General features: G+C 46.5%; 2 protein-coding genes across 2 annotated transcripts; both read right to left on the bottom strand.

The window, feature by feature from the left end:
• Positions 1-2,764: 2,764 nt before the first annotated feature.
• LOC125769281 (uncharacterized) lies at positions 2,765-7,912 on the bottom strand. Its single transcript, XM_049437945.1, has 2 exons — positions 3,201-7,912; positions 2,765-2,849 (listed from the first exon to the last, which is right to left on the bottom strand). The coding sequence occupies exon 1, from the start codon at positions 4,330-4,332 to the stop codon at positions 3,322-3,324; it is 1,011 nt and encodes a 336-aa protein (XP_049293902.1). The 5' UTR covers positions 4,333-7,912; the 3' UTR covers positions 2,765-2,849; positions 3,201-3,321.
• A 13,406-nt stretch (positions 7,913-21,318) lies between these two features.
• LOC125768250 (protein lag-3-like) lies at positions 21,319-22,558 on the bottom strand. Its single transcript, XM_049435650.1, has 3 exons — positions 22,130-22,558; positions 21,410-21,871; positions 21,319-21,333 (listed from the first exon to the last, which is right to left on the bottom strand). The coding sequence occupies exons 1-3, from the start codon at positions 22,556-22,558 to the stop codon at positions 21,319-21,321; spliced, it is 906 nt and encodes a 301-aa protein (XP_049291607.1).
• Positions 22,559-24,665: the final 2,107 nt, after the last annotated feature.

Below are 24,665 nucleotides of genomic sequence, written 5' to 3'. Positions count from 1 at the left end.
ATTTCCGCATTCGCCAATCGTCCCTGTACGCATATCAGATTATTCCTTACGATAGGGTTAAGGTGTTGAAGGGGCCCTTTAGAAACAACGTATCCCAGTTTATGCATTTGTTGTGTTTCATTTGGGAAGGACGTAGCTTGCATTACACGCAGTAATAGCTGGAGTCCCTCTTCCAACTCATCCAATAGTAGAGGCCCGTATCTTTTTTCCACGCAGGAGGTAGTTGCCCGTAGCATCGCTGACTTTAGCCGGAAGTTGTGGATGGCTCTATTTAGCCATGCAAAATGTCGTCGCGTCTTGGTGAAGGAGTTGTGGTACTTGTACTGAGCCACCAAGTCTTCACATTCTGGTCCTACAGTTGCCGTTAACAATTGCGGTAGTGGTGCAACCTCTTCTAATATGACAACGTCGTCAATATTAGGCTGTGGGCATAAATCTGTAACGTCAAAGTCCGGACCGTTTAACCAGAACCTCATGGTATCATATCTCACCAATTTGCTGGCAGGAAGTCCTCTAGATACGATGTCCGCAGGATTGAGCTTCGTTGGCACATAATGCCAGTCGTTAGCGTCGGTCGCAGTCTGTATTTTGCCTACCCGATTTTTCACGAAGACGTCCCATTTCGAGTTGTCGGAACGTATCCAGGCAAGTACGACCTGCGAGTCAGTCCACCATTTGGTTTGTTGGATTCGGGTACCAAACACGTCCTTTATCCTCACGTAGAGTTCTGCCAACAATAGAGCTGCTTGGAGTTCTAATCGAGGCAGCGTCAGCTGCTTTAAAGGCGCTACTCTTGATTTGGAGCAAACCAGTCGCGACTGCCTGTCTTCATTACCATCCACATAGCGTGCGTATATCGCGCATCCATATGCCTTTGTTGAAGCATCGCAGAATCCATGCAGGATACTATTTTCAGCTTCGCTTGGTAATGCCATTCTTGGGATGTGAAGCTGACGAAGGATTGGTAGTTGAGCCGTAAACTCATTCCACTTGTCCACTGCGTGTCGTGGTACACACTCATCCCATGCCAGATTGTCGCTCCACAAGTCTTGCATGAGGATCTTTGCCGAGACGATCACAGGCTGCAGGATGCCAACCGGATCGTACAGTTTTGCGATTCTTGCTACCAGGCATCGCTTGGTTAGGGAGCTTACAGGCAGGTGGAAGTCGTCGTCGATGATCAGCTGGAACGTATCCTCGGTAGGGCACTATGCTAAACCTAGCATTTTGATGGCCTGCCTATCGCCGTTTTGCACCGTAGCATCAAGGTGATCTTCTGGCACCTCGTTAATTACTGTAGGATCATTGGATGCCCATTTCCGCAGCGGCATCCCTCTATTCATGAGCGCGCGTTCCACACCGGAACTAAGCGCACGTAGCTCGTCTGCCGTTGCAGCACCCAAGGACAGGTTATCCACGTAGAATGACCGCTGAATGGCGTCGGCGATTTTGGGATCAAGTGACCGTACTTCATCGCCGGCCTCGTATAACGCCCTACAGGCAAGGTACGAGGAGAAAGCCTCACCATACGTGACAGTACGTAACCGGTACATTTGTGCGGAATCGCTCGTCTTTTCGCGCCATAATATGCACTGCATCCAGGTGTCCGGTTCAGCTACCCAGACTTGGCGGTACATTTTCGCTATGTCAGCCGTCACAACCACTGTCTGCGTCCTGAAGTACAACCATATGTGAAGGAGGTCCGGCTGAATTACTGGACCTATGGCTTGGAGGTCATTGAGTGAAATCCCGCTGGATGATTTCGCACTCGCGTCAAAGACTACACGAAGCTTGGTAGTGGTGGAGTCAGGCTTAATCACACACGAATGTGGAATGACGTAGCGAACCTTATGCAGTTCGCCTGCGGGGACAACAGCCATGTGCCCTAGTTCGAGGTACTCGCGCATGAACTTTCGATACTCCACGTAGGTTGGTTCGTGCCGGGACAACTTTCGTTCCAAAGACAGTAATCGTCGCTGCGCCTGCTCGATGGAGTCGCCTAGTTGGTTCAACTCCCCCCGAAGGGGAATGCGGACGATATACCGCCCATCATCGGCGATTCTCATATGTCGCTTGAAGTGATCCTCAAGCTCGTGGTTCTTCAACATTGTCTGATCCGGAACTTCAGACGGTAGTTCCTCTACATTCCACAACCGTTCGAGGCTCACTTTGAGGTCATCGATGCACGTAGCCTTGTGGCAACTCTACTCGTAGGGACTGGTAGACATGGTGGTTCGAAGCATACCTCCAACAACCCATCCGAATTTGGAGTTTTGTAAGATAAGGCCGTTGGGTAGGCGCTGGAATCCTAACCGAATCGAGTCGAAGCATATCCCGGCACCTAGTATGGCGTCAATCGGCCCAGGATTGCAAAAGCTCTCGTCGGCCAGCTGGAAGTTCTAATTCGTCCTTCTTGATGCTACGAATGGGTTGCGTGCTAAGTTCCGGTATCACGTAGAAGTTGGAGCTAAAACGGTAGGATCCATTAATTGCCATGACTTTAGTCCGGACTTGGTTCGATACAGGGAGTTTACCACTAATCCCCATTAAAGTTAAACGTCCTGGTAGCAGCGTTAGTTTCAACCGCTTGGCGGCAGTCGCAGTGATGGCTTGGATTTGACAACCAGAGTCAAGTAGACAGCGGATTCGTTGCCATTTACCCATCCCGTACTCAATCAGCACAGCGACGGTTGCCAACAAGACGTAATTGTCCAAGCTATGGACGCTGCTAGTTGTCGTTGAGCTGGAGTGCGACGTAGGCAACACGGAGCACGAACGCTGGACACCACGCGACGGCGTTACACACCGACCGCGTGGATCGGCCATCGCTGGAAATGCACCACCAGCACCTGAAGATGGTGGCACGAAGCGAGGACGGGGCACGGAGCACGAACGCTGGACACCACGCGACGGCGTTACACACCGACCGCGTGGATCGGCCATCGCTGGAAATGCACCACCAGCACTTGAAGATGGCGGCACGAAGCGAGGACGGGGCACGGAGCACGAACGCTGGAAACCACGCGACGGCGTTACACATCGACCGCGTGGATCGGCCATCGTTGGAAATGCACCACCAGCACTTGAAGATGGCGGCACGATGCGAGGACGGGGCACGGAGAACGAACGCTGGACGCCACGCGACGGCGTTACACACCGACCGCGTGGATCGGCCATCGCTGGAAATGTACCACCAGCACCTGAAGATGGTGGCACGAAGCGAGGGCGGGGCACGGAGCACGAACGGGAACGTACTGAGGGAGGCAGGTAACCAGGACACGGAACCACGAAATTTGTACGAAAAGACTCGCAACATAATCGTCACTTCGCTGAATCGTTACTTTCCATATGTAGCATCGTGTGGTGCTTTTTGCTACACATTTGGCACCTTTTCTCACTTGGGCATTGCGCAGCGGCGTGCTGACTGGAAAAACAGTTCACGCACTTACCTTTACCCATTACGTAATTTACTCGCTCGTACGTTGAGCGAGTTTGCAGTTCGGGACACTGTGGGCCCACATGGCCCTGTTTGTCACACGCGTAACACCGTCGAATGCTTTCCCGGCGGTACACTGTAGCAACACTCACTCGCGTGGTTCGCGCACTTGTCAACTGTCGGTTGCTTCCTGGATCGACCGTGGCAGCAACCATCGCTCTTGCTGGTCGCACCTTTGCACTATTAAAATCACGATCTGGACGGATTGCGGCCCTACGCGGTTCATAATAGATCAAGCTCGACAATCTGTCGAGCTCGTCGCGCAATTCCTTCCACGTACGAATGGTTTGAGCGTCCAGCCTGCGTGAGATCCTTGTGATGGTCTCATCGTCCAGCTTTGACATCACTATAGTGACCAGAAGACCGTTCTCTCCCACGCTAGGCTTACGCCCCGATTCGCCTGCAATCTGTCTTGCAGCTGAAAGCGACGTTTCAACCACGTCGATTATTTTCATCAGCCCATTAGATGACGCCGTAGTCATCTTGGGCAGGTTTGTTATGTGCCGAAAATGACCGAGGAAAGCCACGCGTTTTTTATAAAACCGCTCTTCGAGCTTCTGCCATGCCTTATCAAAAGGCATGCCAGCGTTTTCGAACGCCTCGCAACTATTTCGAGCGATTTCACACCGGTCAAAGCACTTCACCAAAAACGCGTACCGTTCGGCGTCTCCGGTAAGGCCTGCAATGCGCTTCTCGAAGCGCCCCGCGAACGCTGGCCATTCCGACGGATCACCGTTGAACTTCGGTAGTTCAATTCGCGGCAGATGATCCGAACGAGAAGGAGCTGAAGCAAGCGTTACGTCAAACTGAGAGGCAGGTGGGGCTTCAAACACCATCAGTTTCTTCAGCTCACACTTAGCTTGAGCGAGTTAACACATCGCTCGAACATCCGCTGACCCAGTAATTCCTGCGACGTCAGCTTTTATTTCGTACCGGACCGCCAACAGCGTCGTCAGCTTATGCTTCGCACCGAACCTGTACCAACGTTTGCATCGAATGACTTAGCAACCGAGAAGCTGAATCAGCACCACCTCCGTTCCCTGTTCCAATCCAATTCCCCCAATCCACATACATGTATCAATAGTCAATAGTTAAAATAAATCACTCTGAATTTGACTAGCAGTAAAATCAGACGTTTTAAGTGTACATCCGGTTTTAAGGGCGGTCCGGTGGTGCATGTGATAAACGGCGCCAGTCCACACGGCCGGACCGGGTTCAAATCCCATCCGGACCGTTCCCCCGTAGCAAGGACTGACTATCTGGCTACGTGGTAAAATAAGTCTAGTAAGCCAGAAATGGCCGGCGTGACCTGTAAGGTCGTTAAGCCAAGAAGAAGAAGAAGAAGTGTACATCCGCGTCCGAACCTTCATTATTGTAAAGTACAATTCTTAACTGGCGCCCGAATAGGGACCTCTACGTTCAAAGTGAGGCGACAAGTTATCAAAGGAAGCCTACACAATAACGATTAGAGGCACTAGCTTATTGTTCTACGTATACCGAAAAACGAAAGTGAGACGAAAAACAATACAAAAACTCTGCACAAAGTTTTAAGTGTCGTGACAAGCTAGTGAAATGAATTTAAGACGTGGACGTACAAGTACCAAAAAGTGAGGTGAACCAAGTGAATATAAAACCTGCACAAGTGTACGAGAAGTTGCTGTATTCGAGACTTTCATCCCGAACGACACCGAAGACCCCTAGTAGGAAGACATCCCAAAAGAACCACCTGGAGTGTTACATTAGCCTTCTATCCCGAGACGTTACGAGGACATCGCTACGAGTACAACGCTACAAGAGCATCGCTACGAAAACATCGCTACGAGAACATCGCTACGTGGACATCTCTTCGTAGACATCACTTCGTTCGCATCGCTACGTGGACAACGATGAGCTGCACTCGTTTCAAAGTCTTCATGATTCTACTGTAAGTCATTTTGAGTCAATTTTTATCATTAGTTGCCGTAATTTTTTTTTCCCGTCGTAAAATTTTAAATTGTAAATAAGTGAATAATTAGAACTATTAGTGAACAATTAGGAAAAGTTAGAGAAGTGAGAATCTTGTCTGTTTCCATCATTTAAATTTTCAAATCACTAAATCGTTTAAGGCGACGAATTTTTCAAAATTTTCCGCAAAATCAAACGTTTTGAAATACAATCCAGAAATCGAAAAATGAATCCATCATATCAGCCTCATATTGTGCCACCAGCACAAACTATGACTCATCACAAATACGTTGAATTAGGTAAAGTGCCAGATTTTGTGAAAGATCTTCCAGAATTTCACGGGCACGGAGCAAGCCTTCCTGGATGGTTTTTAGAAGTCGAAAATGTATTGAAAATCTACGAACGTTTGCCTCGAGATTCAATCGAATATCACATTATCGAGTCAACCATCAGAAGAAAAATTAAAGGTGAAGCTGCTGACGTTTTAAATTCCAATTGTATCGCCCCCGATTGGCATACAATAAAAAGGACTCTTCTCCTTTATTATAAGGATAAAAGAGACCTGAAACCATTGGATCATGAATTAACCATGATACGAAAAAAATCGTCAGAGTCACTTAGTTGCTATTTTAGTAGAGTAAATGATCTACTAACAGCGATCGTGACGCATATTCAGTCAGATCCAAAGTATGCCGAAAATCATACAGCACACGTAAATTATTTTAGAGAAAAGGCGTTGGACAGTTTTATACGAGGACTTGAAAAGCCATTAAGTTTTCTATTAAAAAAATATAACCCAAAAACGCTGAGTAGTGCATTTCAATATTGCCTTGACTTCTACAATATGGACATGAGATCTGCTCCATTTAACGATAAACCCAACAACAATATTCCTAAACCTAGGGATTTACCCACAGCGCCAATAACACATAGGCAACAACCCATACACCAACAAAATTTCTACCAACCTAGACATTATGTTCAACCTAGACCAATTTTCACACCAAACAGAAATCAGTTTGTGACAAGGCATGGATCAAAGCTATAATTATCCAACCCCACCACATCAACAGAAATTTCATCTCCCTCAAAATTACAACAGAGTGAATAATAATCTCCCAGTTCCTATGGAGGTTGATCAATCTTTACAGTCGAACGTTAGATCAAATTATAATGCTAAACGCCCACGTTACGGACATGCAAATGCTATGGATATAGCAACTGCAAACAATACCAATATGTTTAACACCCCTCTAGAGTATATAGAAGGTTCACAACCATTAAACGAATCTTATCTAGATATAAATGAGCACATCTCACAAAATCAAAACTTTTACACAAATTCACGAAGTGTAAATGATCAATATCAAGCCGATGCTTACGAGAGCCATTTTTTAGAGTGGAACGCGAATTGGTGAGTTCATTCCTCCCTTTCGTCAATTTGCCAACCACACAGGGAGAGTACCCATTTTTGATCGATACAGGTGCTAACATTAATGTCGTATCATCAAAATTAGCAGCCAGTTATGGAGGTAACCGACCTTACAAAGTATGTGCTAAAAATATAAGTTCAGTATGTGGGAAATTCAATACCACTCTTGCAATAGATATCAAATTTTTTGCTCCAAAATGCATGACCCCATTTCAATTTCTGGTACATGATTTTCATCCGTTTTTTGCTGGAATAATAGGCACCAACGTTCTAGAAAGCATTTGTGCTGATATATCATTTAAAAACTGTGCAATGACAATTAATACTGACGACAGCATACCGTTTACAATACCCCTCAGACGATACGAAAATGGAAAAGCAAGTGACCATATGACCGACTTTCGTACTGACCATTTAAGCAACGATGTGAAAAAAAAGTTACTCAAAATTCTCCACATGAACAAATCAGTTTTTTATGAACCTGATACAAAGCTTACCTGTGCAACAAATGTTAAATGTTTTATAAATACCACTGACGAAATTCCAGTGCACCAACGGGTTTACCCTTACCCCACTGCTTATGTTGAAATCATCATCAAATAAAAAAAATGTTGGAAGATGGTATTATTAGACCATCGAGATCAGCTTGGACATCTCCTGTATGGATAGTTCCAAAGAAAAATGACGCATCAGGTCAAAAGAAGTTTAGAATGGTTGTAGACTATAGGAAAGTAAATGAAAAAACAATCAGCGACCGATACCCAATGCCTGAAATTTCATATGTATTAGAGCAATTAAAGGACCACAAATATTTTTCAACTTTGGACCTTGCATCAGGATTTCATCAGATAAAGATGCATGAGCAAGATATTGAGAAAACCGCTTTTGCCGTAAATAACGGAAAATATGAATTCACCAGAATGCCATTTGGCCTAAAAAATGCTCCAGCTATCTTTCAGCGAGCTATAGATGATGTTCTGCGTGAATATATAGGAAAAAAATGTTACATCTATATGGACGATGTAATTGTATTAGGAAAAACTCTAGATGAGCATTTCGAAAACTTAGGAATAATTTTAAATACATTGAATTCTGCAAATCTTAAAGTGCAGCTTGATAAATCGGAATTTGTTCACCAAGAAGTAGAATTCCTTGGTCACATTATTTCCCACGAAGGAGTAAAACCTAATCCGAAAAAAATCGAAACGATTAAAAAGTTTCCCAAGCCAAGCACAGTAAAAGAATTAAGATCATTTTTAGGTTTAATGAATTATTACAGAAAGTTCGTAAAAGACTTTGCAAAAATTGCAAAACCGCTTACCAACATATTTAGAGGAGAAAATAATCCCGCATCAAATAGAAAAATTACACTAACGTCCGAACAAACGGAATGTTTTGAAAAATTAAAATCGATCCTTTCTTCTTCGGATATTTTAATTTATCCAGATTATAATAAACCATTTGTGCTTACAACTGATGCCTCAAATTACGCTATAGGTGCAGTTTTGTCACAGGGCGAAATTGGAAAGGATAAACCAATACATTTTGCTTCTCGATCGTTAACGAAAACTGAAGAAGCATATTCAGTTTCAGAGAAGGAAATGTTAGCAATAATTTGGTCATTGAAAATTTTTAGGAATTATTTGTATGGTAGTAAATTCAAAATTTTAACGGATCATCAGCCGCTTACTTTTACACTTTCTCAGAGAAATACTAACGCTAAATTAAAGAGATGGAAATCTTATCTCGAAGAGCATGATTATGAAATCATATATAAGCCAGGAAAAGCAAATGTTGTGGCTGACGCACTAAGTAGGATTTGTTGCTCCATGACAGCAACTCAGCATTCCGCACCCGACTGTGGTTTGTTATATATACCCTCTACTGAAGGTCCTCTGAATGCTTTTCGTCATCAAGTCATAATAAGAGAAGGTAATCAAAACGTAGAAATTAAGAATCTCTTTTCGAATTTCAAGAGAGTAATAATACATACAAAGGATATAACTGAAAAGAATATACTGAATATTTTAAAAACGCACTTTGATGCATCGAAACTAAATGGATTATACACATCGGAATATATTATGGGAAAGATTCAGGAAACATGTAAAAAGCATTATGGACGACAAAATATGCTAAAAATAAGATTTACACAAAAGATTTTAGAAGACATTGAATCTCCATCAGATCAAATAGATATAGTAAGTAAAGTACATTCAAGAGCACACAGAGGAACAGAGGAAAATAAACTGCAAATCATCCGGAAGTATTACTTTCCAAAGATGACCGCTATGATCAGAAACTACGTGAAATCCTGTATCACGTGTAATGAATGTAAATACGATAGGAAACCAATTAACAAAGCAATTCAAGAAACGCCCATACCAACAAGACCTTTTGAAATTATGCATATTGACATTTTATTTTTGGAAAAGAATTATTTCCTGAATGTGTCGATAAATTTTCCAAATTTGCACAACTCAGGAAAATCAACTCAAGAGCTACCGTGGATGTTCTTCCACCACTAAAGGAAATCATACTCAAACACAAGCCTCCAGATATTATTGTTATGGATGGAGAAAAGTCATTCAATTCTGGCAATATTTTAGAATTTTTCAATGCCTACAACATTACACCTTATGTAACCCCTACTGGTCGCAGTGAAGTAAACGGAATCGTAGAAAGGTTTCATTCTACATTTTTAGAAATCTATCGAATAACTAAATCGGAAAATCCATCTAAGGCACTAATTGATCTTGTAGACCTTACAATTAACCATTATAATAATTCAATACATTCTGTTACAAAATTCACCCCTTTTGAAATAAATACACCTTCAGAAAAAACTTCTGCCATTCTTTTTCAAGTATTCAAAAATTTAAATCGGAAACAGAAACAAGACTTAAATTTCTTTAACAAAAATAAGATAGAAAGAACAATACCGAACTCAGCCCAAGCTTTTATGAAGACGAAACGAAGAACAAAACAAGCAAAACCATACAAAAAAACGGTAATACAAAATGTGAATAGAACTACAGTCATAACAAAAGACGGAAGAAAACTTCATCAAAACGATCTAAAAGTAATTAATTCCTGATATTGTATTTTATTACAGATTTTTTGCAACTGTTACAGCACAGAACATGACAATATCAAGTTTAGATAAAATTCCACTAATTGCCTTTGACAGAGGTGTTGCTAGAATAGCTATTGCTAAAACATACTACATTCATCATTTTCAAATATCAGATATCCAACGTGAAGTGCAATCACTATTTACCGAGTTTGAGAAAATAGAAGAAAACCAGTTCACCCATGTTGTAAAAGAAGAATTCAATCATGTAACAAAAATGCTTCAAACTATTAGACCGATTCGACAAAAACGATGGGATGCTATTGGAACGGTTTGGAAATTCATTGCCGGGAATCCAGACGCTAACGATCTTAGTATGATTAATTCAACTTTAAATGGACTTATAGCAAACAATAATGCTCAAGTCAAAATAAATAAAGATATGACACTTAAATTGAATGATACTCTCGAGAAAATAAAGCAGGCCATTACAATTTTTAACAGTTCTTCAATGGAATTTTACTCTTTAAATATTTTCTTAAATTTGAAATACTTAGCAGATAGAATTGGAATTATTATTGAAAGTATCACACTAGCTAAATTGGGAATAACGAATATTCAACTCCTTAATCAAGAAGAAATAGACATTTTAGTAGGAGATATGAAACGAAATAATCTTTCAGCTAACACAACTATCGAATTATTTTTATATACAACCACAAAAGCTGCTGTAAGCAATTCAGAACTCATATTAATGATTATTGTTCCAAAACTCAAAACAAAGTGGTATAGGAAAATTCAAATCTTCCCTGTATACAATAGGAATAAGACAATTCATGTTCCTAATCCCTTTTTCCTATCCCACCAAAACGCTATCCCAGATAGCCAAAAACCGATATCCGACCGTTCGAAGACCTATATAAGACGGTCTGATATCAAAATATCCGACCGTTCGAAGACCTATATAAGACGGTCTGATATCGGTCTTAAAGCATCACTTACAGCAGTAATATTAAGACTTCGTGGATGACATAAAACGGGCCATAATTATATCAAATGCACCATAATAATGAAATATTTCGTTTGTGGTAGGAAAGCTTTTCTTTCGTCATTTTGAAATTTTTCATGAAATATTTCGGAACTAAAGCTTTTGAAATTCATTTTCATTTCTTTATTTCATTCATTCAATGTTTACAAAAATAATGTAACTTCGAAGTAAACACTGCTGTCGTCAACACACACACACGGGTAAATACACACGCCGACTTGGTTCCTTGACACTGTTCACTATCCGGAACATTGATCCTCATATCTGCACAAAATGGGTTGATTCTATTGTATGGAAAGAATAGATTATTTAGATAAAAGGTTTTTTTAATCAATTGATTATAATAAAAATACCAACCATCACTACTGCGCCAAACGATGACGGCGCTGTCAAAGGACGCTGCATTTTCTGAATGAAAAATCCATCGCCTGGTAGTGTTGTTTAACAGTACTTCACTTCTTTCATGCACTATGAGTACTTTTCTATGTAAAATTTACATTTAAAGTACAAAAACTACCCTTAAACATTACACAAAATCAAAAATAAAACACACTGTAGCGCACCGCATCAAGCAGATGAATAAGAATGGAGTACATTAAAACGAAGCAAAGAAGACGCCTTCGATGTATTGCATTGACAGATGAACGAATGTTGAAAGTTTCAATCGATCATGAAAGTTTCCTGAAACATTTCAAATTTTATGCTCCTCTTCCTACCCTTCCCCCAAGAGCACCCACAACACTTTGGTATAAAATAGCGTGATTTCGAACCAATCCTCTATTAAGACCACAAAGTCGTACTGTAGAGCAAATAAAAATTCTGCGACCCATATCAGACTTTGTGGTCGTAGTGTGTGTTCGTTACTAAGACGCCATAACGAAGATTTTGAACTGACTCAGGCGTCACGCGGACGTCTGACGTTAGAAACGCGGAAGCGTCAAAACAAGAAACGTCAAACTAACGCAGAGTGAGGAAGGAAGCTTCCGGTGAACCTGGCGGAAGAAACACGCGCTTGTGAACTAAAAAACGTGAATAAAACAACTGAGCTAATCATTGGTCCTTCGAACCGGATACGCATACGGCAGTTCAAGTTTCTTAAGTACAATGGCCGAAGCACGTCGGATTAAAGGTTTTAAACAAACCCTAAAAACGCACCGCGCATCGCTTAACGCACTTGCCACGTTCAGCATCGATTACAACCGCGATACTCAAAGTGGTGAAGTGGAAGTGCGCTTTAAACACCTAGAAGCGTTGTGGTCAAAGGTGGAAGCAATCCAAGAACAACTCGATGCAAGCGATGAGGAAGGATACAACGAAAACCTCACCGTATATGCAGAGATGGAGCAGCTGTACTACCAAGCATACAGTTTCCTCTCGTCAGAGGTCAAACAACAGATTAAGCAGCTTCCGGTAACTTCATCTTCCACACCTGCGGTTCCACAGATGCGCCTTCCGAAATTATCACTCCCTGTGTTCGACGGCAAATACGAAAACTGGCTGAACTTTCATGACTCGTTCATGTCAATGGTTCATAACGCGCCAGGGCTGTCAAACATCCAGAGATTTCATTATCTTCGCGTGTCAGTAACCAACACGGCCTTACAACTTGTTCAAGGCATAAGCATCAGCGAGGAAAACTAATCCATCGCATGGGAGCTGCTGCTGAAGCATTACAATGATCCTAACAGACTAAAGGCCAAACATGTCGAGCAACTTTTCGAATACACGGCACTGAAGCGAGAGTCGGCTGCAGAACTTCGTACGTTGGTGGAGAAATTCGGAATCAACGTAAAGGTATTGAAACAACTTGGTGAACCAACGGAGCATTGGGACACTTTGCTTGTCTTTATGCTGAGCCGCAGTCTCGATCCCAAGACTCGCAGAGATTGGGAAGAACACATTTCTTCGGATGCTAAGATAAGCTTTACAGAATTAACAAATTTCATCCTACGACGGGCCTTAGTGCTAGACAAGATACCAGCAAAAGCAGAGATTCCAACTTCCAAGAAAGGCATCCAACGTCCACTAGCCAGCAACACCGCTACCAAGTCGTACCGTAAATGTGCATCTTGTGAAGGAGATCATCTCATCTACTCTTGCGTGCAGTTCAGCCAACTACCCTTAGCAGACAAGGAAACCATAGTTCGAAACGGTCAACTATGTCGGAACTGTTTGCGACCCGGGCATGTCTCCAACAACTGCAAATCATCAAGCAATTGCCGTAAGTGTGGTAGTCGTCATCACACTCAATTATGTCATTCTTCTACAGGTTCTTTTGGTGGTAACAACCAACATCGTCCTACTTTCGCGAACCGTAACACGAATCCTCCGCCCTCATCATCGAATGCATCGGGTGTCGAGTCGATTAGCTGTACGTCATCAAGTCAATCACACAAGCCAGTGCTGCTTGCTACTGCAGTCGTCGTTCTTGTTGACAAAATCGGACGTGAACACATCGGGCGTGCGCTTTTAGATTCCGGAAGCGAGTGCTGTTTTATAACCGAAAGTTTTGGGCAACGCATGAACGTTCGTCGTGAAAGAACATATCTTCCCATATCCGGAATTGGCCACGCATTAACGCAAGCAAAACAAAAATTCACCGCAACATTACGATCGCGCGTAGGTCAATACTCTATTGACACCGAATTTCTTATCCTACCAAAGGTCACTATCGACCTCCCTACCGCTCGCATTGATTGTTCATCATGGAACATTCCTCCTAACCTTCATCTAGCAGATCCAGCTTTCTTCACATCAAGTCAAATTGATATACTAATAGGTGCAGGAGTATTTTTCGATTTGTTCAAGCTGCCGGGCAGAATAGCACTCGGGCCCAACCTTCCAACGCTTATCAACTCAGAGCTCGGTTGGGTTGTTTCAGGGTCATCTTCTAAATCAGCAGCTGCACAGAACCACACCATCACCGTGAATTTCGCAACGACCAGCATCGTGCAGATTGAAAACATGATTGAAAGATTCTGGTCAATCGAAGAAGACACTCCAAACTCGTCACTTTCAGCTGAAGAAAGAAACTGCGAAGAACACTTTCTACGAAATGTTCAACGTTCTCCAGAGGGACGTTACATCGTACGATTACCTGTCAAGGAGAAGGTTCTAGACAAGCTAACTGATAATCGTCAGACAGCTATTCGGCGTTTTTATTCCTTACAAGGTCGTCTTAACCAACATCCGGAACTAAAAACCCAATATAAACAATTCATCGACGAATATTCCACTCTTGAGCACATGCAGCGAGTAGACAACATTGAACAGTCTGGAAGAAAACGATATTATCTTCCTCATCACGCCGTATTACGCGAAGATTCTACTACGACCAAACTGCGTGTAGTGTTTGATGCTTCCTGCGCGACACCAGGTGGGCCGTCATTAAACGATGCATTGATGGTTGGTCCCACCATCCAGGAAGATATACGATCCATCATATTACGTGCTAGAAAACATCAGGTAATTAAAATGATGTATCGCCAGATATTGGTAGATTACAGAGACTCATCGCTTCAAATGATAATCTGGAAGCCCGCTCCTGATCAGCCGTTGGAAACACATGAGCTACGTACCGTGACATACGGTACTGCGTGCGCGCCATTTCTAGCTACAAGAACGCTGTTTCAACTAGCAGTCGATGAGGGATCAGCCTTTCCTGAAGCAGCGTCAGTCCTTCAAAAGGACTTTTACGTCGACGATCTGTTCTCCGGTGGTTCCTCAGTAGCCGAGGTTATTCAGCTCATCGAACAGCTTACCAAGCTTCTACATAAAGGAGGCTTCGAGCTTCGGAAATGGGCTTCGAATAAGATAACTGCTCTTCATCACATTTCACCTGAAAATCTAGCAATCGATACGTCGGTAGATCTTCATCGAGATCAAGTAATAAAAACATTAGGACTCCACTGGGAACCGAATTCGGATACATTACGCTACAAGATCGAGATATCTTCACCGCTCCAGCCAGCTGTGATAACAAGAAGATCTGTACTATCATCAATAGCACGGTTATTTGACCCTCTCGGATTGGTCGGTCCAGTTATCACTATCGCGAAGATATTTTTGCAACGTCTGTGGACACTCAAATCCGAATCCGGTGTCGTCCTGAATTGGGATAACGAACTGCCTGAAGATCAACGGATGCAATGGATGTGTTTCCAATCCAAGCTGCCTGTCTTAAATCAGCTACGCATCAATCGCTGCATTTTGCTGCCTGATCCCGTTTCTATTCAACTCCACATATTTGCAGACGCGTCCCAGGTGGCGTACGGATCGTGTGCATATCTGCGGTCAACGGATAAAGACGGTTCAATTCAGGTATCATTAATTACCGCTAAGTCACGAGTAGCTCCGCTCAAGGTGCAAAGCATTCCGCGCTTAGAGCTTTGCGGAGCATTTCTAGCTTCAGAAATGTATTCGAAGATACATACAGCATTGGATATCAAGGCCGATTGTTACTTTTGGCTGGACAGCACAGTCGCTTTGAGCTGGATCAAAGAATCTCCATCCAAGTGGAACACGTTCGTAGGTAATCGTGTTTCCAAAATCCAACAAGCAACGAGTGGATGTCATTGGAATCATATCGCCGGTGTGGAAAATCCAGCTGACTGCATTTCTCGAGGCCTATCAGCAGATGTGCTTATCGATTACGAATTATGGTGGCAGGGTCCATCATGGTTGCAGAAACATGCCGATGACTGGCCAAAACCTGCACCTCTCCCTTCTTCATGTCCCGAAATCATGACAGAAGCAAAATCAACAAAACCAACCGCTGTTGGCTTGTCCTCTACTGCAGAGACTTCATTTATAGATGAGATCATCGAACGTCGCTCATCCTACCAGCAGCTACTCCGAGTAGTAGCATATTGTCGTCGTGTGATTGGCTACAGGCACAAACAGTCAACATCCACTGTATCTCAGCTCGGTGTAGATGAGCTTCGAGAAGCTGAACACTACATTGTTCGCACGATTCAGCAGCAATTCTTCAAAAGGGAATGGAATCAACTAAAGGATGGTAGAACTGTGTCATCGAGCTCTCCTCTTAAGTGGTTCAACGTGTTTATATCGTCCAACAACATCATGCGAATCGGTGGTCGCCTTACAAACGCCGCTCTATCGCATGATAGTAAGCACCCGATACTACTTCCCTCATCTCATCGAATTGCTGTGCTGATTATGCGTGAATATCATCTAAAATATCTCCATGCTGCTCCCCAGTTATTGTTAACGCTTGTACGGCAAAGATACTGGATCATCGGGGCCAGATCTTTGGCTCGTCGCACCGTTCACCAATGCATCATCTGTTGTCGAGCTCGTCCATCCAGAATTCAACAATTCATGGCTGAGCTTCCGTCATCCAGAGTCACTCCAAGTCGCCCATTTTCAATCGTTGGCGTTGACTATTGGGGTCCGATCACCTTATCTCCACCAGATCGACGAGCTGCTCCTGTAAAGGCATTCGTAGCAGTCTTCGTGTGCTTCACTTCAAAGGCCGTACACTTAGAACTGGTTGCCGACCTCAGCACTGCGAAGTTTATTCAGTGTTTTCGCAGATTCGTTTCTCGGCGCGGTTTAAGCTCAGACGTATATAGCGACAACGGGAGAAATTTGGTCGGGGCTGCCAACGAAATCAAGGCCCTTCTGTCTAGTAACAGCTTTCGCGAACGAATCATTCAAGAATGCAACTCTCAAGGTATTCGTTGGCACTTTAACCCACCACGTGCTTCTCATTTCGGTGGGTTGTGGGAGGCTGCAATCAACTCTGCACAGAAACATTTCATCCGAGTTTTAGGAAAAACTACTCTATCGTACGACAACATGCATACGTTGCTGTGCCAGATTGAATGCTGCCTCAATTCTCGACCAATAGTGCCACTTACTGACGATTCTTCCGACTGCGAAGTACTGACTCCAGGCCATTTTCTAACGGGCAAGGCTTTAACGGCCTTACCAGATGCTGACTACCAAAACATCCCGATGAATCGACTGAGACAATGGCAGTTGGTCCAACAACTCCATCAACATATGTGGAAACGATGGTCTAACGAATATCTCACTACCCTCCAATCCCGAACAAAGTGGTTGAAGCCTGCTGTAAAATTGAAGGAAGGCCAGCTAGTAATTCTTCAAGAAGACAACACTAAGCCAATGCACTGGCCAATTGCTCGAATCGTTCAACTACATCCAGGATCCGACGGGATCACTCGCGTAGTGACAGTTCAAACACCTGCCGGACGCTACAAGCGGCCAATAATATCGGGTTGCTTTATTAGTATATGTTGTAAAATTTACAGGAAATTTACAAATCTCAAAAGCCGACCTTCCCTACAACCTAACAATTGCCCTGCGAGGGGTCTTTGTTAGGCTGATCGATTGCTCTGAAGGAGCCTCTGTACCGTGCTAATGCACCTTTCGCATATTATTAATTTCTTAACTCTAACATAGACCGCTTTGCAGCTTCCGCTTTTGCCTTTTGGCCTCCTTTGTTCCCCGTATTTTGGTTAACGAGACGCAACATCTGCCTCCGTGGCAGAGTCCTCCTCGTCGTTGTTTGGTCCGCCCCGGTGTTGTTGGGGGTCCTCCTCCTCACTCGATAAGAAGGAGTACTGACCAAACAACCCGACCGACACATTGCTGTCTTGGTGCCGTGCCCTCCATCGACTAACACGCCGCCCCACGTGGTCACGGTCGGCGGATGCTGCCAATGGTGCTGGCAAAGATCTCGGACTGTCTGGCAATGGATCTCGGAATGGTGCTGGCAAAGATCTCGGAGCCTGGCGATCCGCTTCCGCTCGGAGCTCTGCATCCTGCTCGTCGATGCGTTGGGCCGCTCGGTTCGCCCTGTACTCGTTCCAGGAGTGCTGTAGCTGAGACGTTATCTCTTTCACCGCATCCGAGATGCGGCTCCAGCTCTCCTGGTTCTGGAGCAAGTGCCGCTGAATGTTTTCAGGCCGCACTGGGTCTGATCCGCCCTCTCCGAGCAGCCGTTGCCACAGCTCTGCAAACCGCGGGCACTCGAACAGCACGTGCTCCGCGTTCTCCGGGACGCCGACACAACTCTGGCAGTCCGGGGACGACGTGAAACCATTGATGCAGAGGTACTCCCGGAAAAAACCATGTCCCGAAAGCACTTGCGCCAGATGGAAGTTCATGTCTCCATGTTTCCTCGACTGCCAGGCTGCGATGTTAGGCAACAAACGATGCGTCCATCGTGTGTATCTACTAGCCTCGCTGCTGGCGGCGTCGGCGTCCCATTCCAGCTGCCACTGCCGGATAGTCTCCTGCCGCTCCGCTTTCCGGATCGCGCTCCTAGTATCTACACGTTCCGGTGCATGTAGACGGGCATGCACCCTGGCGTCTTCCCTGATGAGGTGGCAGATCGGGGTGAGTCCTGCAAGGAGGGTTGCCGTCTCATACCTGACGGTACGGAATGCTCGTGCCACCCTCAAGGCTGCTTTCCGCTGAACTCGTTGAAGCATCCTGCGGCACTCCCTGATCTCCAGGCCCTCTGACCAGATGGGAGCCGCATACCTCATCACCGACTCTGCCACGTACGCCAGAAGTCGGGATTTCGATGCCTTGGGGCCGCTGTGGTTCAGCATCAGCCGCGAAACGGCTGTCACCACATTCGCAGCCTTCTGCGTCACCTTAGCGACGTGTGGCAGCCAAGAAAGGTGATCCTGAACCTCCACTCCCAGATATCGAATGCTCCTGGTGGTCCGGACCTCGACGTCGCCGACCCTAAAGCTTAAGTGGCGTGGCTTCTTGACGCTGGCTATCAGTACCGCCTCCGTCTTCGCTGGCACCAGCTCAAGGAGATGCTCCTGCATCCAGCAGCGAATCCGCTCGACTGCCATCTCCGCGTCTGCTGTTACCGCTTCGGTTGTAACGCCCGGAACCAGCAGCACCAGGTCGTCGGCGTAGCCAACGACTTCTGCCCCAGGCGGGAGCGGAATGTCAAGTACCCCGTCGTACATTATGTTCCACAGTATGGGGCCCAGGATAGACCCCTGCGGGACTCCGGCAGTGCCAAGCCGTACGACGGGGCCCTCGCTAGTGTCGTAAAACAGCTGACGATCCTCGAAGTAGCTGCGGATGATGCGCTGCAGACTGACCGGAACTCCTTTCGCCAGGAGAGCGCTGGCGATGGACTGCCAGCTGGCCGTGTTGAACGCATTACGAACGTCCAGTGCCACAACCAGCAGGAACCGTTTGTCCCGGCGGTTCGTACGTTTAAAAGCCATCGCGTCCCTACCTGCCTTGACGACCCTCTGGATAGCGCTGATGGTGGAGCGTCCTCGGCGGAACCCGTACTGTCGATCCGACAACCGAGGTGAAGCTGGCTCCTCAATGTGCGCGCTCAGGCGGGTAAGGATGAGGCGCTCAAGCACCTTCCCCAATGCGTCGAGCATGCATAGAGGTCGGTACGAGCTGCTCTAACCCGGAGGCTTTCTGGCTTCGGGAGAAGTACCAACCGCTGCTTTTTCCATGCTGCAGGAAATGTGGCCTTCTCCAGGCAATCCTGGTACATCGCTCTAAAAACCTCCGGGTACGCCGTGATCGCGGTCTTCACCGCGGCATTCGGGATTCCGTCGAGACCCGGAGCCTTCTTGTTGCTCATCTGGCCTACGATAAGCAAGAGTTCTTCAACTGTAACCGGATTCATCCCATCCGATGACGTTGGAATGGACGGTTGACTGCCAGTGTCAGTCGGTTCAGGCCACTGCACTCGAGGATGCTCCGGGAATAAGTCTGAGACAATCCGATCAAGGATGACTTTATCCATCTCGGGTGGTGTCCGACTACCGCGGAGTCGGGACATGACGGCTCGATAACCCTCTCCGAACTCATTATCTTCGGCCAGATTTATGAGCTCTTCGAAGCTGCTCTTCTTGCTAGCCTTAATAGCCCGACTCAACGCCGCCCGTGCTGTACGGTGTTGTGCTGCTACGTGGCTGCGTTCCTCCAGATCTACTGTTTGTTGCATCCGGTCGCGAATAACCTCACAGTTGTCCCGCAGCTGCACCAGGAGTGGAGACCACCAGAAGGTGTTGCGATGCGGATTCAGATGCATTCTGGACACCCGCTGCATTGTCTCGTCACAGGCCAATAACATAGCCGTGACTATGCCCTCCTGGCTCCCGGCACATTGAACAAAGTCCACGCCTCGCAATGCCTCCAAGAATGCTGCCGCGGAAAACTGAGTGGTCTTATACCTCCTTCCAGCATGACGAGGACGTTGCCGGCTGGGGAAGAACCGCTGATGTTGCGACTGCTGGTGATGTAGCCGCCTGGTGCCTGACTGTGATCCAACGGTGAACAGCAAGCACCGATGATCCGATGCCGTGTACCGCTGGCTCACCGCCCAAGTGTCCAAGCAAGCGATCGAAGGGCTTGCGAAGGTCACGTCTATTACGCTCGGCCCAGCCACGCTATTGCCATCGAAGGTTGGCGTGTTTCCCCGATTCAGCAAACGTAGATTGAGCTGCTCTGCCATGCCGAGCAATTCCTCACCACGCTCGTTGTCGTGCGCGCTTCCCCACTCACCGTGCCAGGCGTTAAAGTCACCGGCAACAACGACGTGGGAGTGAGTTTGCGCTTCCAGCTGGACAGCCTCGAGGAACCGCTTGAATTCATCAATAGAGAGGCGCGGGGGGGCGTAGCAGCTCACGAACGCCACACCCCCAACCTGAGCGGCGACAAGTCCGTGGATGTCGCTGCGCCACACCTTCTGAATGGGAAGCTCGCCGGTTGCCACCACTGCGACCTTTTTCGCCTCGTCGAACACCCACCTCCCATTGCTCTCTGGTGGGCGGTAGATTTCCGAGAGCACCAATACGTCGATGCGCTCCTCGCTTGCCGCCTGTAGCGCCAAGTCCTGGGCGGTGCGTCCACGGCCCAGGTTCGCCTGCAGAACTCGCAGTGTTGAGCTCATCGTGAGGCCAACCGAGCGCATGCTGCGTGGCCAATGGTGTGATGACCACCGCACTTGGCGCACCGTGCCTGAGCTTGGCAGGTTTTTGCCATGTGGCCTTCCTCGCCACAGCGGATGCATTGCTTCTGACGGTCAGCAGACGATCGGCAATCTCGAGCAAGATGGCCCATCTCGAGGCAGCGATAGCATCGCGTCTTCTCCTTCGGTGTGGGCGGAGCTGCACGGACCTTGCTTATGCACAGGCCAAGGCGCAGCTTGGTACCGTCTAATGCCTTGGCGCACTTCGCCGGGAGTTTCACTCGAGCACGCTGGGAGCCGTCTGGCAGCTTCCAAATGCTGGTGGATACGATACCAGCACTTGTCCCATGCTTTGCGTCGAGCGCTGCCACTAGTTCCGCCTCGTCTGCCAACGGGTCCATGTCGGATAAGACCAACGTGGCCATCTCCGTAACAAGACGGGTTACTCCGGCGCTCCCTACAATGGCCCGGATATGCTGTAGCATTAGCTGTGCATCCGCCGTCTTGCTCAGCGTCAGCCGGAGCAGATTCTTGTCCGTGCGTTTGCACGAGACAATATGGTCTTTCAAATCCTTGTACAGGACATTGCCGTTAACTGCCTGTCTGACCTTCCGGTATATCATCTCCCATGTTTCGTCGCCCGTGGGGGAGACCTCGATCTGCTCCGGCTTCGGCCGTTTGCGCTTCTGATGTTGCTGTCGTGACTGGAACTGCTGCTGCTGCTGCTGCTCCTGTTGCCGCATCTGAGGCGGACGATAGATGAGCTCCTCCTGTTGCGGTAGCTGCTGCTGTGGCTGTCGGGACGGGCGACCTTTCACCACCGTCACCCATGACTGCTGACTAGTGGCTGAGGACGGAACATGTCCCAACGCCATCGGCTGCTGTTGACGCTTTACATGCTGCTGTTGCTGAGGCCGCTGCTGCTGTTGCACCAAGCCTACGACCGCCCGTCGCTGTGGCTGGCGCTGCTGCTGCTGCTGTTGCTGCTGCTGCTGCTGCTGCTGCTGCTGCTGCTGCTGCTGGTGCTGTTGCTGCTGCTGCTGTTGCTCCTGCTGCTGCTGCTGCTGCTTTCGCTGCTTCTTCCGGAGGCGTTGCATGCGTCTGCGAGCAGTCTCAGGGTTTCCCCCCTGAGCTGTCGGCTGCTGGCTCGCAACAAGCGCTGTCTCCTGCATCGCCACCACCGTCTGGGTGCCGACACGAAGCAGCTCCACCTCGCGCCTAAGGACAGCTCGCTCCTCATTAGCAATGCGGAGCTCATCACGCGTGATGCGAAGAGTGTCTTCAAGCTCCACTAACTTCTTCAGTGCGCCCTCCAACGCGGCTTGCATTGGCTCTGCCGTTTCCTCCACCAATGATGTCGGTTGCACCGCACTCTCCTCAGCCACCGCCACGATGGTGGAGTTGAGGGCATCCTCCTCCCCGTCGCTGGACGAGAGAACCACCTCATCCGGTGCGGGGGTATCGGGACGTGGTGGTATCAGACGCTGGTCCACGACACTTTGGACGATGGATGGTCGCGGTGCAGACCTTGACCTCCTCCGAGGCCTCAGCACCCTCAGCTGGAGGGCATCAGCTACCGGGGGATGGGCCGCCTCGCCCAGCCCCGACATGTTGCTCCGGTGATCTTCTAGAAGCTTCCGATGTTATTTATTTATTGAGCACTTATTGATCTCAAAGAATTTTCGGGGTGCTCCCCGAATTTTCCAGTCGGTTTGATTGGCCCAAAGGGTTTTCGACGTTCACGCCAATTTAAAAAAAAAAAAAAAACACACAACGCAGACAAACACAATAACAACAAAAAGCCGTTACTTAGAGCATCAGATTTGTTAGTTGGGTCCGGTTCGCGTGGTGACAGCTGGTGACGTAACTCTGTAAACTCTGTAAACACTAACCGTGTTTTTGGCAAAAGTACACCTATTTCTCTTCGGAAAACATCAAATTCCACTAAGTCGCTGGTTCCGAATTCGATTTTCACTAATTCTGGATAGTATAATCGCTGTTTACACTACTTTTTCTGCACTTTTTGTGGGAGCGTGTTCGCACTTGACGTTTGACGTTTCCCGCCCAGCTCACTCTCCGCTACAAGCGGCCTGTCGCTAAGGTCTGTTTACTACCTGTTACGGACGAGAAGGAAATAATTCAGAGCTAGTCTGAAGGGGCCAGTATGTTCGTTACTAAGACGCCATAACGAAGATTTTGAACTGACTCAGGCGTCACGCGGACGTCTGACGTTAGAAACGCGGAAGCGTCAAAACAAGAAACGTCAAACTAACGCAGAGTGAGGAAGGAAGCTTCCGGTGAACCTGGCGGAAGAAACACGCGCTTGTGAACTAAAAAACGTGAATAAAACAACTGAGCTAATCAGTGTGGTTATCTGGGTATCTATTCGGTTCCGTCGATGGAGAAAGAAATATACCAATCAGAAGAATTTAAGGAAGAAGAAGAGACGTCGTGTGTTGCAGCAATCTTAAACGGAAATCTTGCAGAATGTGACGTTGTGGAAAACCCAACGAAGGAAGAAGTAATACGTTTGGACATGAACCACATATTGATAAATTCCAACATCAACTTTACTTTAAATACTAACTGCGGAGTAAAAGAGAGGACATTAAACGGGCCATTTCTAATAACCCACTCATCCTGTACCATCTCTATGAACGGAAAAATAATATCAAATAATCCCATAGATCTACCAGGATCGATCATACATCTTCCTCTATACGATGCACAGATCAACCTGAAGAGAAACCTAATCAACTTGAGCCTGAATCACCTACACGACCTACATATAGGTTTACGCAAAGAAATGGACCAGATAAAATTACAAAACAATAGTTTATCATGGTCATGGCAATGGTCGTTAACCAGCTCTATCTTCACACCAATTGCAATAGCTTGTATCATAATTGTTTACGTTTGCTTGAAACGTAAGAAGACCACCGTTAAAGTCGAAGTAGCCGCACAACCAAACCTGCCTACACAGCTAAATAACACAGCTACGCCATATGATATAATCCAACAACAGGCGTTTCACCAACCACCAACATACAGGCACATTTTTCGTACGGAGCCTCAAAATTAGGCTCAGACTCAGTTAACACATCGCTCGAACATCCGCTGACCCAGTAATTCCTGCGACGTCAGCTTTTGTTTCGTACCGGACCGCCAACAGCGTCGTCAGCTTATGCTTCGCACCGAACCTGTACCAACGTTTGCATCGAATGACTTAGCAACCGAGAAGCTGAATCAGCACCACCTCCGTTCCCTGTTCCAATCCAATTCCCCCAATCCACATACATGTATCAATAGTCAATAGTTAAAATAAATCACTCTGAATTTGACTAGCAGTAAAATCAGACGTTTTAAGTGTACATCCGCGTCCGAACCTTCATTATTGTAAAGTACAATTCTTAACTAGCGTAAGCTTCCATAAAAGTTTCACGTCGCGGCTGTGGACCCGCTTTCGCCTCTAAACGTATCAGTACCCTATTTCCTTCGGCCCATAGATCATTGAGGAGCTCCTCCTTGATCTTGGCCATGGATTGGGACATGTTCCCTTCACGAGCCTGCGCTAAATACTTTCCCATTGCGCCTTCCAGCGATGTTAGCTGGCGAGACGCTTCTTTCATCAACTTCTGATCATCCTCCATAATTTTGTCCTCCGTCGACATTGGCACTCGCACGTAGCACAATTGAGAAAGTCTAATGCCGCAAAGA

This window comes from Anopheles funestus, chromosome X, assembly GCF_943734845.2.
Source record: "Anopheles funestus chromosome X, idAnoFuneDA-416_04, whole genome shotgun sequence".
Taxonomy (NCBI): domain Eukaryota; kingdom Metazoa; phylum Arthropoda; class Insecta; order Diptera; family Culicidae; genus Anopheles; species Anopheles funestus.
The sequence above is the reverse complement of the archived record's forward strand: the minus strand, read 5'-3'. Positions and strand labels throughout refer to the sequence as shown.

Bases quoted from the DNA above. Each gene is read 5' to 3' on its own strand.
- LOC125769281 (XM_049437945.1), bottom strand. From the start codon at position 4,332: ATGGTGTTTGAAGCCCCACCTGCCTCTCAGTTTGACGTAACGCTTGCT.
- LOC125768250 (XM_049435650.1), bottom strand. From the start codon at position 22,558: ATGTCGGGGCTGGGCGAGGCGGCCCATCCCCCGGTAGCTGATGCCCTC. The intron at 21,872-22,129 runs GTGGTGGCGATG...TTGGTGCAACAG, and splicing joins TTCGTGTCGGCACCCAGACG to CAGCAGCGGCCTCAGCAACA.